This window comes from Micromonas pusilla, assembly GCF_000151265.4.
Source record: "Micromonas pusilla CCMP1545 genomic scaffold MICPUCscaffold_6, whole genome shotgun sequence".
NCBI lineage: Eukaryota > Viridiplantae > Chlorophyta > Mamiellophyceae > Mamiellales > Mamiellaceae > Micromonas > Micromonas pusilla.
Window position 1 is genome coordinate 1,040,963 of NW_003315887.1, and position 10,555 is coordinate 1,051,517.

At 69.7% G+C, this 10,555-nt stretch overlaps 5 protein-coding genes across 5 annotated transcripts; 3 read left to right on the forward strand and 2 right to left on the reverse strand.

Moving 5' to 3' along the window:
• Window positions 1-1,894: 1,894 nt before the first annotated feature.
• MICPUCDRAFT_69747 (uncharacterized protein) lies at window positions 1,895-4,394 on the forward strand (the record flags this gene model as incomplete). The annotated part of the gene is made up of 1 exon (XM_003059258.1): window positions 1,895-4,394. A coding segment is annotated over one exon (2,500 nt), but the record flags the coding sequence as incomplete, so codon positions are not given.
• A 1,241-nt stretch (window positions 4,395-5,635) lies between these two features.
• Window positions 5,636-6,866, forward strand: MICPUCDRAFT_69749 (uncharacterized protein). Its single transcript, XM_003059259.1, has one exon. The coding sequence runs from the start codon at window positions 6,105-6,107 to the stop codon at window positions 6,741-6,743; it is 639 nt and encodes a 212-aa protein (XP_003059305.1). The 5' UTR covers window positions 5,636-6,104; the 3' UTR covers window positions 6,744-6,866.
• Window positions 6,867-6,973: 107 nt separating this feature from the next.
• Window positions 6,974-7,756, reverse strand: MICPUCDRAFT_59042 (uncharacterized protein; the record flags this gene model as incomplete). The annotated part of the gene is made up of 1 exon (XM_003059556.1): window positions 6,974-7,756. The coding sequence occupies one exon, from the start codon at window positions 7,754-7,756 to the stop codon at window positions 6,974-6,976; it is 783 nt and encodes a 260-aa protein (XP_003059602.1).
• Window positions 7,757-7,867: 111 nt separating this feature from the next.
• Window positions 7,868-9,064, reverse strand: MICPUCDRAFT_59043 (uncharacterized protein; the record flags this gene model as incomplete). Its single annotated transcript, XM_003059557.1, has 1 exon — window positions 7,868-9,064. The coding sequence occupies one exon, from the start codon at window positions 9,062-9,064 to the stop codon at window positions 7,868-7,870; it is 1,197 nt and encodes a 398-aa protein (XP_003059603.1).
• Window positions 9,065-9,277: 213 nt separating this feature from the next.
• MICPUCDRAFT_7385 (uncharacterized protein) lies at window positions 9,278-9,625 on the forward strand (the record flags this gene model as incomplete). The annotated part of the gene is made up of 1 exon (XM_003059260.1): window positions 9,278-9,625. A coding segment is annotated over one exon (348 nt), but the record flags the coding sequence as incomplete, so codon positions are not given.
• Window positions 9,626-10,555: the final 930 nt, after the last annotated feature.

Sequence of the window (10,555 nt, forward strand, 5' to 3'; positions counted from 1 at the left end):
GAGCGGCGACGACACCGCGCGGCCGCGGAACTTATCGGAAGGCGCGCTCGACCGCATTCTCGCAGTCGCGATGGGGAAGCGCTTCGGGAATTCCGCGAGGGGCGCGGACGGGATGGCGCAGGTGGCGGGGATGAGCACCGTGCTCGGAAAGATGGAGCTGCGCGAGCGCGGGAGCGAGCTCGGGAACGGCCTCGCGCCCGGCGATTGCGTCTTGATTCCCGCGGGGACGCTCGAGAAGGACGCCGCGGGAGAGCGCGACAAAGAGATTCAGATTCGACGACGGACCAGCACGCGGTTCTCTCAGAACGACAAGAGAAACGACGACGACAAAGAGAACGCCGACGCGGCGAGAAGAGAGGCGGACGGCGAAGCGCTCGAACGCCTCGCGGCGCCGCCGAAGACGCTTCCGCAGTCGGCGGCGGCCGCGCTGACGTCGGCGGCGGCGCACTCCGCCGCCGCGGAGGCGCTCCACGACGCGTACCTCTCCGGCGCGCGCGCGGGCTGGCGCGGGTTCGGCGGAAAAACGATGCGCCGCGACGCACTGATCGTCGCGGCGAAGCGCGTCATCGCGGACGCGCAGGAGTCGATGGCGCCGAGGTTGCTCTTCATCGAAGGGCCGCCGCACTCGGGCAAGACGCGCGCGGCGGCGACGGTGCTCGACCTGAAAGAAGCGCGGCGGATGTGGCTTCTGCGCGTCTGCGGGCGCGACGACCCGAGCGAGCGCAAGAGCGTCGGCGCGAAGACGAACGTCCGCGCGCTGTTCCCGTTCATCGCGCTGTTTCATCAGCTCTTCGGGTTCGCGCCGGAGGCGTCTATGCGCGAGCGAAAAAACGCCGTCGTCAACGTGTTGGAACGCTGCGGCAGCGGCGCCGAGCGGTACGGGCGGTACGCGAAGCCGATCATGGAGCTGCTCGAGCTCGACGAGCCGGAGGGGTATCGCGCGGGAGGCGACGCTTCGGGACGCTGGGGGGGACCGGGGACGCGCCGACGCTCGTCGAACAGCGGGCTGAACTATAGTATCCAGCGAGAGAGGCGGCGATCGATCATCGTCGCGCGGCGCAACTCCGTGACTTCGGCGACGGGCTCCGAGGGCGGCGACAGCGACCGCTCCTCGCACGGCGGCAAGGAGTTCAAGGAGTTCGCGCTCGCCGTGTCGTCGAGGGAGAACTCGCTCGGCGGCGTCGGCGGCGTCGGCGGCGGGAAGATCGCCGCCGCCGCCGCCGCGGATATGACGCAACGCGCGCTCTCGGGGCTGCAGCGAAGGTTGTCGCTGACGTCCATCGCCGGTAGCAACGCCAGCGGCGGGGAGAGCGTCTCCGGGGCCCAAACATCCTCCAGGAGGCGTCGACGCAGCGAGACGTTGGACCCCCTCTCCGTCGCGGCGGTGGACGCCGCGCACGAATTTCTCTCCCCGGTCGCCGTGGACACGCTGCTCGACGACGGGTTCGGGTACCATTTCGTGCCGCTGGATAAGATGGAAGAGCGCGCGAACATCATGGAAGCGCTCGAGGAGGAGGAGTTCGAGGACAGCGTCCGCGGTGGTCGCGTCGGCGAAGGCTCCGGCTCCGGCCGAGGAGGAAGCGCGGCGGACCTTAAAGCCGCGGCGCAGGCGACGGCGGCGAAAGCGCTGGCCGGCGACGCCGCGAAGATCCGTCGCGCGAAGAAGCGCAAGGCGAACGAGATGCACGGCGGCGATGCACTCTCGGTCATCGCGGGAAGACTCGCGGGCGCGGTCGCGTTCACGCGGCAGCGCAACGGCGTCCAACGCCGCGACCACAACAAGCGGTTCCGCGCGTGCCTCCACCGCCGAAAAAACACGCTCGCGTCGCTCCTCCTCTCGCACGACGGCGCGAGCCGCCTGTGCCAGGCCCTCGCGCTGCTGCTCCAGCGCCTCATGCTCGGCAGAAGCGTCCAGGCCGCGCCCGCGCAGGCGGCGTCGCCCGGGTGGATGCTCGTCGTCGACGACGCCGGCGCGTTGGACCCTCTCTCCATGGGCCTCATCCGCGCGGTGCTCGAGCACTGCTCCGTGCCGATGGTCGTGCTCATGTGCCACGACTCCGTGGTCAAAGAGGGACGTCACGGCACGTTCGACCCCGTGCTCGTCTCGATGCACAGCAAGCGAGGCCGCGGAAAGGGTTCGGCTTTATCTCCGAACCTGCCGACGATCCACGACGACGACCGCGGCAGCGACCGCGGCAGCGACACCGCGAGCGTCACCGCGAGCGTCGATTCTCTGACGTCGACTTCACTGACGCGGTCGTACTCGGAGCGCTCGTCGTCCAACCTGAAAGGCGGCTCCGGGAGGGATAAAGACTTTCTGAACGTCATCCTGAACCGCAAGAACGACGTGTGGGGCGTGAGCGCGCACGAGGCGACGGCGACGCACGCGACGGCGACGGCGGTGGCGAGCGCGAAGGCGGATTTGGAGTGGATGTTGTCTCGCCCCGGGACGTCACGCGTCGTCGTCGAGCCGTTCACGGAGAACGAGCTCCGAGTCCTCGTCGAGCGCCGAGCCGCGGTCATCTTGACGAGAGAACGCGGCGGCGTTAGCGGCGGCGGGCGTGATCGAGACGCCGGCGCGGGCGGCACGGACGCTCTCGCGAACGACTCGACCGCGACCGGCGGCGGCGGGAAAGACGCCGACGCCGACGACAGAGACGCGCTCTTCAACACGGCGGACTCGTCGAGCTCGTCCGACAAAGACAAGGACAAAGACGGCGCCGCGTACGTCGGCCTGCCCGCGTCGCTCCACGACGCCATCTACTCCACGACGCGCGGCGACCCGCTGTACGCCGCGCGCGTGATCGACCTCCTCATCGCGTCGAGAGCGGTCGTCGCGACGGAGACGACTGACGCGCCGCTGCACGGCGGGCCCGCCGGGTGGAAAGTGGACGTCGCGGCGACGGACGCTGACGTCGTCGATCGATCGAGCGACACCGGACTGTCCGTCGACGCGGTGTGCGCGATGTCGCTCTCGGACGTCGTGTTGGAGGTGATCGAGCGGCGGCTGAGCCAAGACGCGCAGCTCGCGATGCGAGCGCTCGCGGCGGCGGGGACGTCGTTTCCCGCGGCGCTCGCGTGCGTGATCGTGCAGAGGCGGATGTCCATCGTCGCGCGCGACGTCGTCGAGTCTGAGTTTGAGTCGCGATCGCAATCGCAGTCTGACGCGACGAGAAGCGGCGGGCGCACGATGACGCGCATGGGCGTGGACGACGACGACGAGAAAGCGGGGGGCGCGGGCGGCGGCGGCGCGGGCGGCGGCGGCGGTGGAAAATCGTCGTCGTTCGATTCGTACGCGCCGACGGCGGCCAACGAGCACGGCGTCTTGCTCGCGTACGACGTCGTCTCCTTCGCGTCGCGCGCCGCGAAAGCAATCGAGGAGCTCATGGAGGAGGGGCACATCGTCGCGCAGTGGGGGTCGCTGAGCGACGCGCTGGACGCCGCGAAGGTTGCGGAGAACGACGCGACGTTGGAGTTTGCCGCGGCGAACGTCCCGTTTCCGCTGAAGCAGCCGCGATGCCTCGCCGCCGCGCCCGCGAGCGATCCGATGGGCGGTGAGGGCAACCGCGGCAGGGTCGCGAGGACGCCGCACATGAGCTTCGCGAACGCGGTCACGCGCGAGATTTTGTACGCGTCGATGCCGCCGCGCGACAGACGAGAGATTCACCTCGACGTCGTCGGGGTGTTGAAGTCGGACGCTGCACACGCGGAGGACATCTTGGGCGATCTCGCGGCTGCGGCGTGCCTCAACGACGAGGCCGCGTATCACCTCGAGGTCGTGCAGAGGATCGATCGCGCCGCGCTCGAGAGCGCGGCGCACAGCGCGTCGTTTTTTCACCGAGGCAAGAGCGAAAAAGAGAAAACCGGCGGCGCCGGCGGCGCGTCCGAGCTCGGCGGCTCCGGTGGCGCGTCGCCGTCGCGGTCGCGACGTCCCAGCGTCGGCGGCGTCTCCGCGTCGTCCGGGAATTCAGTGAGCTCGGACCTCTCGAGCTCCTCGCTCGACGCCGGCCTCTCGCCGTCGTCGTCGTCGATGCGCAGCGGCTCGCTCGCGACCGTCGCGTTCAAGTCGTCGCGAGAGCTCTCTTCCCACAGATCTCACGGCGCGGCGGGGGTCCCGCCGTTCCGGACGTTCGGCCATGACCACGTCGCGGTGCGCGTCGCGGGTCTCATCGCCGCCGCGAACGGGCTGCGCGCGCGCGTGCAGTGCCACGAGAACGCCGCGAAGGCGCACTTGCGGCACGGCGGCGCGCGCGCGGCGCTGACGAGCGTCAGCGCCGCGGGCGTCGCCGCCCACACCTGGGTCGAGAGCTCGCACGCGCTGCAGAAGGCGTTCGGGAAGACGCACCCGGAGGCGGTCGCCAGCGCGACGCTCGGGGTGAACGACACGCGGTGTTTGCTGGTGAGGAACGCGGCGTGGGCGATTCTCGCGTCGCGGATGACGCTTGACTTGGGCGAGTGCGTGCCTCCGTTTCTTTTACTCAACAACGAAACGGACGCGAGGGCGCCCTTACGGTGCTTGCGAAGAGCCGCGGACGCGCTCGCGCTCGTTTGGCCGTTCAGAGACCGCGCGAGCAGGGATTTCAACGTGACGTACGCGCGAGAGCAAGCCATCGCGGCGGCGGTGCACGATAACCTCCCGAAAAAAGCTGGAGTCTACGCGCGCGGCGGCGACGCGGCGTTCGAGCGAGACGCCGGCGGCTTTTGCGGATGTCTCGGCTCCATCGCGAGCGTCGGGAACATTCCCCTTCAGGATCTGAACAAGGCGCTGGACCGCGCGAGCGCGCACTTGCGACGCGCGCCGCGACGTCGTCCTGGCGAAAGCGACGTCGACGTCGACGGCGCTTCGGGAGAGAAGGCCGCCGCCGCGGTCGCCGCGGTCGGCGACGACGTCGACTCCCACGGTCGCGACGACGCCGCCGCGGGCGCGGGCGCGTCGTCGCACTCGCACTCGCACTCGCACTCGCACTCGCACGCCGCGGGGCTCGTCCTCCACGCCCCCAAAGGCGGCGACCCGCACAAACCCGACGGGTTCGCGCGCGACTTCCAACGCATGTCCGAGATGGACGCCGGCGTCGCGGACGTCCTCGCGTACGCGGAACAAATTCGAAAGAGCGCGATGACGCCGCAGCGGCTGTGGATGCGCGACGAGCTCGCGCTCGTCGTCGCGAGCGACCTCTCCACGACCGCCGTCTTCGCCGGAAGGTTAGGCTTCGCGTGTCAGGCGATACTGAAGCACGTGAACGCGTTCGTGGACTGCCGAGGCGCGGACGTGTGCGACGCGGCGTTAATACTTAACACCGCCGCGGCGGTGTGCACGTCGACGCAACGCGCCGCGCTGCTCCTGCGCGCGAAGACGATCGTGGTGATGGAGACGTCGCGGATCGCGCGCGAGGAGGACGAGCGGGGGTCGGGCTTAGCGTACGCGAGGGGGGAAGATCGGGGGCGATCGATGTCGACGCTTTCGAGCGCTTTTGGCGGCGGCGGCGACGGCGTCGACTCACACGAGAGCAGCGCGCACGGCGGCGTGAGGATGCGAAGCGCGCTGCTCGCCTGCCGCAGGCGCCGCGTGCGGTTTGCGGAGAAGGCGCCGCCGCCGCGATCCGGCCCCGCGATGCTCATGCGCGCCTACGCGGAGTGCTGCCAAGGCGACTGGGTCGTCGCGCGCGGCGCCGCCGCCGCCGCGGTGGCGCTCATGGAAAAAGACGACCACGCGCGATCGAACGCGCGGCTGTGCGACCTCGCGCGGTGCCTCGGCGCGACCGCGTACGCGCACCTGGGCCACTGGGAGTCCGCGCTCGCGGCGGCGACCGCGCTGGCGGAACACCGCCGACGACACGCGGAGATCGGTCCGTGGATCCTCGCGTTGCGCATGGCGTCGATGACGGCGATGAAGGCGCGTTCTATACACTGGTTCCCATACGACCGCGTCGGCGTGGTGAACGCCGATCCTTAAGGACTTTTCCCGTCGTCTCTCTCCGCCCAGGGTCCCTCGCTTTCAATCCCCGCCCGCGATGCCTTTCAACTCCATCTGACGCCTTTGAACTCCACCCCGACATCGCTTCGTATGGAACGACCCTGAAGAACCCGCACGGCGCTGTGAGCCTATGGCGCGAAGCGCTCGAGCACGCGCCGCTGAAGGGGCTGCGGCTCGGCGCGGACGAGTTCCAGGGCTCCGACGCGGTCGCGCGCGGGGACTCGAACAGAGGCGGCGGGCGGACGGTCTTCACGGGGGATTACACGCCGTCGCTCGCGAATTATCGCGACTCGCGCGTCGGCGCGGGCGCCTCCGGGGGGGTGAGGTACGAAGCGGAGCGCGTCGATCGAGGGTCCGCATTCGACGCGGAGAGCGGATGCGCGGCGCCGGACACCGTGTTTGCCGCGAAAGACATGCCCGCGTTGGTCGCGTGTCGCGCGTTCGCCGCGCAGGCGCTGTGGGCGTCGGGCGGCTCCAAGTCTCGAGACGAGTCGTGTCGGATGGCGGATCAGCTCTGCGACCAGCTGCACTCGCTGCACTCGCCGACGCACGTGCTGCTGCCGTCCGCGGCGCTCGCGATCGGGGAGACGGTGGCGAGGGCGTGTCACGTGGGGAAGATCACGAAAAAGCGCGGGCGGCGGATGCTCGCGGAGATTCACGCCTTCTTGGCGCGCAGAGCGGAGCAGCTGTTGCCGTTCTCGTCGCAACTCGCGGAGCGGCTGAAGGAAGTCGCGCCGCCGGGGTATTTATGATTTACGTCGCTCGATAGAAAAGGGAAGTCGAGGGATGACGAGGGATGACGGGGTCATGATAGGACTAGGGTAGCCCTGACACCCTGGGAAGGGCATTGATATCTTTTGGTATTCTTTTAATACTACTAAGTTGTTATGATACTTCACCTTACTTACGGTAGCGGGTAACCCACCCGGGGTATTTCAACGGAAGGCAAAGGTACGGATGTACTTCCGCGCTTCCGACCCTTCGAAGGAAGCACTCGTTTCACCACACCATGTCGCCGCACCCGAGACTCAGCGCGTGCCGCATGTTCTGTTCGCAGCCCTCCACGAGCGCTCGCATCGCGCGCGCCGCCTCCTTTCGAACCTTCGCGTCGTCGTCGTCGTCGTCGCCGCCGCCGCCGCCGCCCTTCTCTCCCTCCTCCGTCTCTCCGCCGCCGCCCGCGCCCGCGTCGAACCCGAACACCCTCGCGGTCGCCGCGACGCGATCCAACGCCCCCAGCGCGCCCATCTCTCGCCGCGTCGTCTCCCCGCACGGCGGCGACGCGACGCGTCGAAGCACGCGCAGCGACGCGAGCTGAATCCCTCGGTGCGTCGGATGATTCCCCATCGCGCTGTGCAGCGTCGCGTCGACGACGCCGGCGCTCACGAGCGCGGACTGAGGGGTGCGCTTGTCCGCGTCGCGGTTCGCCGCCGCCTCCGCGGATTCGAACCGACGCGGATTCGATCCGCCGCCGCCGACGGACGACCGTCGTCGTCGCGCGTCGATTCGCCTTCTGTGCGCCCCGGAAGACGAACCGTCGCCGTCGTCGTCGTCGTCGTCGTCGTCGTCGTCGCCGAAAAAATCCCGCAGCGCCGCCGTCGTCGCGCCGCCCAGCACAGCCGCCGCGAACTGGTCCCTCTCCACGGTCATCAACGCGACGTCGTCGCTCTCCGCGACGTACGTCGTCGCCGCCGCCGCGCTCGCGCTCGCGCCCGCGCCCGAGTCCTCTCTCTCCCTCCCTATGTCCCCCGCGTCGAACCCGAACGACTGAGGGTAATCGTCCATACGAGCGAACGTCGGGGTGGAGTTGAAAGGCGTCAGGTGGAGTTGAAAGGCGTCGAGGTGTGTCGGGATTGAAAGCGAGGGGCGGGCGGAGAGATGCGCCGGGCAGAGTCCTTAAGGATCGGCGTTCACCACGCCGACGCGGTCGTATGGGGACCAGTGTATAGAACGCGCCTCCCCCGCGCGTAAGATATCGCTTCTCCGTCCGTGCATCGCGCGAAGTTCTCGCTCGAGCTCGTCGTCGTCGTCGTGGTCGTGGTCGTCGTCGTAACGGTCCTCGTAACGGTCGTCGTCGTGACGGTCGTCGTGACGGTCGAGCAACGGCGCGTCGAGCCCGCCGCTGGACGCTCCGCGTCCGCCTTCGCCGTGCTGCGCGGCGTCGGTTGACGTTCCGTCTTCTTCCGCCCGCCGGCGAACGCACACGACGCCGCGGAGGATCAGAAAGAAGAATCGCTTCGCGTCCGACGCCTTCGACGACGCGACGACTTCCCCTCGCGCGGGACGTCTCGCCGTCGCCGCGCGCAGCAGCGCGCGCCTCGCGCTCGGGTCGAGCTCGCGGAAGAAGGCGAGGCCGCGGACGCACGCGTACGCGAACTCGACGTCGTCGTCCGTGCGATGATGCGTGATGGAGGACGCCGCCGGCGAATCGATTCGTCGACCGCTCGACGGCGTCGTCGTCCGCGCGGGCGTCGGCGTCGTCACCTCGAGGACGTCCACGCACTCGTCCGCGCGTATCACGAACCCCGGGTCGCCGCCGCCGCCGCCGCCGCCGCCGCGGCGGCGGCTCGACGCCACCGACGGCGTCGCGCGCGCGCCGTCCCGCGCGTCGTCGTCGTCGTCGTCGTCGTCGTCGTCGCGCGTCGCCGGGTCCGCGAGCGTCGACGCGAGCTCCGCGAGCGCGACGACACCCGCGAGCTGCGCGTCCTCGTCCTCGGCGTGCGCGCGCATCGCTCCCGCGATCGCCTCCGCGGCGCCGGCGTCGAGGAGCCACCCCGCGCGTCGCGTCTCTCTCCGCGTCGTCGTCGTCGTCGTCGTCGTCGTCGTCGTCGTCGTCGTCGTCGTCGTCGTCGTCGTCGTCGTCATGAACGTCGCCATCTCGCGCAGCGACGCGACGACGGCCGCGACGTCGGACGGCGGCGCGTCGAGGACGCGCGCGACGAGCTCGCGCGCGCGCGCCTCGCCGCGCAGCGCGCGGGGCATGCCCGCGGGAGGACGGCGACGACGCGCGACGAGCGACACCCCGCGCGGGTCGCTCGCGGCGCGCGCGACGTCGCGTCTGCGCGGCGAGAGATTCGTATCGACCGCCCTCATCGCCTCGCGGCGCGTGCTGACGATGCGATGCGCGTCTCGCCCGTCCTCAACTTTGACCGGCTCATCACTCGTCTTCGCTCGTCACTGATCGAGCGCGCCCCGCGCGCGCCTCGCCCCAAACCTGCCCCCTCCGTCTCGATGGAGTACCTCCAGAAAGCCGCCGCGAAGGCGAAGTCCGCCGCGAAGGCGGCTCGGTACGCGTACGAGGGCCTCAACGACGTCGAGATCGCGGTGATGGACGCGACCGATAACGAAAAGTGGGGCCCGCACGGCGCGGACCTCAAGAAGATCGCGAATCTCACGCGCGATCGCGAGAACTTGCACTACGTCATGAAGACGCTTCGCAGGCGCTTAGAGCACCGCGACGAGGAGTGGCGCCACGTCTACAAGGCGTTGACGGTGATGGAGTACCTCGTCGCGCACGGCGCGGAGGACTGCGTGCGCGAGCTGCGAAGGGACGCGCGCGATCTCGAGCGACTGTCGGGCTTCAAGTATAAAGAGCCGAACGGACGCGACCAGGGGATCAACGTCCGGCAGAAGTCGCAGACGATCGTCACGGTGCGCGCCGCGGCCGCCGTGGACGGCGCGCGCGCGCGGCCCTCCTCCGTCCGCGACCGCGCGCGTCCCCCGCCGCCGCGAGATCCCGGCGCCCCGCGAACAGAATCGCATCTCTCGCGACGAACCCTATCGACCGACTGACCGAACCGCGATTCCTTCCTTCCTTCCTTCCTCCCTTCCTTCCTCTCTCTCTCTCTCTCGACAGCTCCTGAACGACCCGACCGCGATCGCGGAGGCGCGCGACAAGGCGATCATGAACCGCGGGAAGTACGGCGGCATCTCCGCGGCGGACGTTCGCGGCGGGTCGTACGGCGGGTCGCGCGGCGGGTCGTCGTCGTCGTCGTCGTTTCCCTCTTCAGGTGCGTTCTATACACTGGTCCCCATACGACCGCGTTCGCGTGGTGAACGCCGATCCTTAAGGACTTTTGCCGGCGTCTCTCTCCGCCAACACCTCGGTTTCAATACACGCCCTCGAAGCCTTTCAACTCCAACTGACGCCTTTCAACTCCACCCCGACGTTCGCTCGTACAGAACGGCCCTCGCACTCGCGAGGGGGCTCGTACATCGACCGGCCGAACGCGAGCGCGAGCGACCGACCGAAGCCGCCGCCGCCGCCGCCGCCGCCGGTCGCGTCGTCGTCTTCGGGGCAAGAGCCGACCTTCGCGGCGAAGTTTGGCCGCGAGGACGACGCGGACTCGGACGGCGAGGGCGGATGGGGCGCCGACGCGTCGGCGACGGCGGCCGCCGCCTCCGTCGCGAAGAGGGGCGGGACGTTCGTGCCGAAGATCCGGTCGTCCGGGAACCTCGCGTCGCCGGTGCCGGCGACGAGCGCGGCGCGCGTCGTCGGGATCGCGCCGCCGCCGGGGTCGGGCGTCAAGCCCGCGGGGGGCGGGGGCGGCGCCGACCTGTTCGGGGACTGGGGCGCGACGACGG

Bases quoted from the DNA above. Each gene is read 5' to 3' on its own strand.
- MICPUCDRAFT_69749 (XM_003059259.1), top strand. From the start codon at position 6,105: ATGGCGCGAAGCGCTCGAGCACGCGCCGCTGAAGGGGCTGCGGCTCGG.